This window comes from Sinocyclocheilus anshuiensis, unplaced genomic scaffold (genome assembly GCF_001515605.1).
Source record: "Sinocyclocheilus anshuiensis isolate Anshui unplaced genomic scaffold, SAMN03320099.WGS_v1.1 scaffold314, whole genome shotgun sequence".
Taxonomy (NCBI): domain Eukaryota; kingdom Metazoa; phylum Chordata; class Actinopteri; order Cypriniformes; family Cyprinidae; genus Sinocyclocheilus; species Sinocyclocheilus anshuiensis.
The window spans coordinates 365,364-370,823 of NW_015546027.1; the positions used below are offsets into that span (position 1 = coordinate 365,364).

The 5,460-nt window shown below is 36.8% G+C and overlaps 1 protein-coding gene across 3 annotated transcripts in view; it reads right to left on the reverse strand.

Annotated features, from left to right (window-relative positions):
- LOC107698694 (rab11 family-interacting protein 4B) overlaps nucleotides 1–5,139 on the reverse strand; it is a 29,928-nt gene extending 24,789 nt beyond the window's left edge. For 2 of the 3 annotated variants that reach the window (XM_016499784.1, XM_016499786.1), the window contains exon 1: nucleotides 4,169–4,220. In XM_016499784.1, coding sequence (XP_016355270.1) covers nucleotides 4,169–4,196 — 28 coding nt within the window. In that variant the 5' untranslated portion in view covers nucleotides 4,197–4,220. Of the gene's footprint in view, nucleotides 1–4,168; nucleotides 4,221–4,854 lie in introns of those variants that run through there. The other variant, XM_016499785.1, reaches the window with a different exon arrangement.
- Nucleotides 5,140–5,460: the final 321 nt, after the last annotated feature.

Here is a 5,460-nt window from a genome sequence, read left to right on the forward strand (position 1 = left end):
AAAAAAAGATTGAAAATAAATAGCCTATTAAGTCTATATATTTAAGTATTTGGTGCTGTGATGAACATCATAGCAAATACACAAATCTGAATGGCTGTTTAAATAATTTAAACACGATTCAGAAACAGAAAGTAGAGCAGCTGCTTCGTTTACAGGGTTTCATTTAAATGAATTATTATCATTATTATTATTATTATTATTATTATTATTTCTGAAGTTTAGCGCCATCTGACCTGGCTTACACATAACACACTTACGCATTTCTATTACTCAAATCCGTTAAAGGATTGTTAGGCTGCATTAATTAAGTCATCCAGAACTGGGAACACTTCCAATAACACACGATGTACTTGTTACATCATAAGAAGAATGGCATCTATGCTAATATTAGTCTGTTTCTTTCTTATTCCAAGGTCACTGTAGCCACCAGATCCAGTACGTATCCAGCCCAGATGGTGGATCAGGACCTAGAGACGACCTCTACAACCCTGAATGTCAGCGGAGACCAGGATAACTAGATGAGCCCCAGAGACAGATTCTCAGTGAAGACCTTGTCTCGTAGACGGCCATCGGGACAAGACCACGGAACCAGATGAGCCCTCTGCACAATCTAAATTTGCTGCAGCATCGAGCAACCTGCTGGTTCATCTGGCTGGAGGAGAACTGGCCCCCCGACTGAGCCTGGTTTCTCCCAAGGTTTTTTTCTCCATTCTGTCACAGATGGAGATTTGGTTCCTTGCCACTGTCGCCTCTGGCTTGCTTAGTTGGGGACACCTAATTTACAGCGATATCATCGACTTGATTGCACAGATACTATTTAAACTGAACTGAGCTGGACGATGACATCACTGAATTCAATGATGAACTGCCTTTAACTGAAAATTGAGCGTTTACTTTTATCCTTTTGCATTGGGCACACTATTTTCCTATTTTGATACTGTAAAGCTGCTTTGACACAATCTGTATTGTTAAAAGCACTATATAAATAAAGGTGACTTGACTTGACAATCACGATGTTGTTAAGGATTGAGAAACTGTGAAGTAGCAATGACTTATTGTCTAGTCAAGGACGTGTGAGTCTTCCACCAGCCCACACAGATGCATTAAGAAGTCACAAACATACCACCCACCAGCCACTATATAATACTTTAATGGGTTTCAGTAAACAGCTTCAAGGCCACTGTGGGCAGCTGTTTCATTAATACAGTAAGCAAAACTAAAAGGGGCCTAACTAACTATTTGAACATGTACAGTTAGCAGGGTCTAATTTAGACAGAAAGCAAGAGGAGCATGAATTATTAAATGACTCGAAGCCAGGTGAAGTGAAAAGGACAAAAAAGAAGAAAAAAAAAAAACAGCCTGTGACTGGCTTCAAACGCAATTCTAGGAATAAGTAAGACAAGGAAGAGTAAGCTTAGCAATGACAAACCTCTCCACCTGCCTCTTACATAATTCTTAAAGAAGTCTCTGTTTCATGCAGGGTGCAACACTGCTCCCAAAACAACAAACTGGTATAGTCAGGTAATTACATGAAATGCAACAACAGAAGCTAGAAAGGTAAACTCGTGCAATATCATGAAGGAGAAATTATAAAAACATAATCCTTCCCCAGGGCAGAATGAGTGCAGCTAAAGACAACTACAGGATCAATAGCCTATATCGGGGTCTTCTGGACACTTTTTTGGAATGTTACATCTCATGTCTGCCCTTGAACCAAAGAGCCCCCGGGCCTTGTTCTCATTTCCATCTCATTAACAGCTTATCATCATAAGCTCCATTTAACTGCTCACTGCCTAGAGAATTCATATGAATCTCCATCAGGCCTCTTTACTAACTTGAATCAAAAGCAAGTGAAACGTACAACAGCTCTACCCATATAGTGCATACTCTCTTCAAACTCTTGGTTAAGTTCATTAGTTTACACAGTCAATAGATGATTTTACGTTGAATCAAATCACTTTTCTTTAAGTCACAAAATGTGTGTATAGGAGACTGGATCTACTTGGAGATGCCACAGATTAACCATCAGACTATCAAGATTTCACTATATCTCAAGAACTATGAGGTTTTCAAATAAAAGTTCAATAACACAAATCACAAAAGACTGTTGCAACTAGCTATTCCAACTTAAAATTTACCATTATAATAACTTCCCTGGATTGGACATGAGATAACTCAAATATCAAAGTTAGTATATGTTCCAATGGTTTGATATTTGTTATATAGGCTACATTTAACATTTCTGCTGTTTCATGAATTGGTCTATAATTGTTTTAGTGCAATAAATAATAATATATAAAATAAATAATAGGCTGTATAATGGATTGTTTAATGGGAGGTTCAATTGTAACTTAACCCATATCTTTTTTCCTGAGCAGAAACTGTGAAAATGTTCAATAGCTTTCTTGTAGCCAAAGAATTAAGGTATGTATGTCCCAATACAGAAATTGACTTTCAAAAATAAACCTACTATGACAAATATTCACTGCAGTAAAAAGTAATTCTGGAAGCGAAATCTGAACGCATTACCTTTTGATCCTGCCAAACCAAACTGATATTAACATGACATTAGAAAAGGGGGAAATAGTTAGACACAGTATGTTCTAATGAGAATATTCAGACCACTGATTCAGGGCCTGTTCAGCTAAGAATTAAATCATTTTAGGAGACAGGGAGAAGATTCCAATAGGCATTTGCACACTGGCACTACTGTGTGTGTGAAGAGGCGAGCTGAGATCATATGTAAGAATTTATTGCCATGTAAAATCTAGTGTCTAATATTGCCGCATATAAATCTTGACCATGTGCCATGGTATCTCATGGTATTTTCTTACATACAGAAAATCTGGAATCAGCACAGTTTTAGAACAGAAGTGATGAGTGTATTTTCCATTTTTATAATGATTATAGTAAATGTATCATACTGATTCACATTTCTCACTCAGCTGAGGAGACAGTTTCACTCCCACACACACCCAGGAAAAAAACAAAAAGATCTGTCAAGGCCAAGCTGATGCACAGGAACCAATGAGTCACCATCCTGAGACGCACTGCAATTTTTGCAATAATAAAAAAAACAAACAACGTGCTCAAACTACAGTTTTGTCAATAGCAAACACTCCCTGTCAGGAGCAGGTTTACTTTCCAAATGCATAATTCTCAGATTTAAACAGTGCATTTAATGGATCAGCAAACATACATACTATTATAAACATACTATTTCTGTGTGGTACTATATGTATCTGTATATATGTACAGTGTAGATTGTGCCTGGCCGCTATACCAATGATTTATTTCTTTATTTATTCATTTATTTTTTTTAAACATACAGCTGGTCTTTGTTTAGGCTGTACTGTGCAGCTTGTAAAGTGCATCGAAACCTGCACTGTGCTAAAGTGTTAACTCAAGCCGAGGGGTTTTGTGTGAGAGATATCTTGACACAGAGATACAGAAAAGGCTTACAGGGATTTCAAGAGGACTTTTAACAACACAGCTGTCAAAGCCAAAAAAGCTAAAATTTCTCAAAGCACGTCTGCTGCTAAATGTCATACATATTGAATAAATGTTTTAGGTGTTCTAAATATCAAATTTCATTTTTTTTCTAATTAAAAATGTCACAATTCATTAGCGGTCAAAATATAAATTCTGGCAGCTTTTCATAGGTTTTTTTTGCAGCTTGGTGTGCATTTTATACAATACTGCAAGTGTGTGGAAGTTCAAGTGAGCAATTAAATTCAAGTATGCCCTGGTCCTGTCGTGTCTATACTTAGAAGACTCAAACTAACTGAGACAGCAGAGAGAAAGAAAAAGAAAGACTGTTTGCAAGGGTGAGAGACAGGTGATATAACAAACATGTCAGCAAGATGATAGATAGGGACAGCAGGGCTGCCACAGTCACATTTACATACTTCCAATAACAATTGAACTTTATAAAATACAAAGTTATGTATTTTAAAAAGTCCAATATTAAAGTTAGCCAAAATATGTGTAATGGTGATCGTTTTCCAAAGTCTACTATCAGCAGCAGTTTTAATATATTTAATTTGAAATAAATTAGACAACTACAATTTGAAGGAAATTCTGTGTTTGTGGTTTCAGTTACAGACCAGATATTTAAGCAACTGACACCCATATTCATTGACACTCAAATAATATATAAAAAACTCACCTAGAATACATTCTAAATGATCTGTCATGGCTCAGGCTGGTTTAGTTACCTGATGAGGTGCGTTCTATGTGTTCCAGGAAAAACAATTATAGTCAATTATATGATTAAGACTTACATTTGTTACTTTAAATAAAATTGTGATATTACAGTGAGCATATTCTTCAAAACTTCATAACAGTCTAGCTTCTACCAGGTTTTAAAGGTATATAGTATTCATGTTAATTGCATTCTAATATCAATCACTCTCATTGGTCCTTAGTTTCAAGTGTCAAGGTCAGAAACAACTGTGAAACATAATTTGACCTATATATTTATTATGTCTGCTGCTACTATAAATGACTTTTAGGTTTATGCACACACAAGTTGCCAGCTGCCCTCAATTAACTATTAATCTCATTATGCAGGGCAATCAGACAGTTTAACAATGAGAGAGAGACAGGTACAACAGAGAACAAGATTGGAAACCAACAAAAGACATACTCTTGTCATATTAGTGGTAGTAAAGAATGTCAGACTTGGGAGAAAACTAATTAAATAGAGTGTGAGAAGTAACAAAAATGAGAAGGGAACAAGTAAATGTAATCCATGAGTGAGCAACACAAACATGAAACACTTGACATGAATTCCTTATATTCCTTAAGTCCTTTCCTCTTTTTTGTAAACACAATATATAGAGCTCCTCTTACCTTGTCACTCACAACCGAGTGACCATGATCTCTTCCACTCCTCACAGTCCACTTCATCTACTGTTGACATCCAACTCAAATCGAAACAGGTGAGGCCTCATCCACTGGTAAGGTTCTTTTCAAAAGTCCTTAACTACTGCAATCCACAGTCAAGGAAAAGAGAGAGAATCCTTATGCTGATTATTTTTATCTGCTCACTTCATGAATTAATCTAATAGTTTCTGAAACGTGTGCAAACACACTGCACAATTCAGGTTTGCTTGACCACACACCCCTCCCTCTACACACTCACAGAAGCTCTGACAGCAGTTGTGGGTTTCCAGCCACTCCTACTCTCTCCTTCTCAATCTCTATGGCTGTTGCCAGGCAACCGGCTTCAGGGGAGGTCCTGTGGGTGGAGCTGAAAAAGCTGCACACTGGCTCATGTCTAAAGCATTTGCATATGCAGGTACACCTACCTAGTCACTGTGGCAACAAGTGTGGTAGTTTGAAAGCTGAGAGGCTTAGGGACTTGAAACATTACAAAACCTCAATTCAAGTGAAACATTTTCAGATTCAGTTATAAAATGAAAAAATCTAAACACATGTAAAGAAAACTTTCAAAGG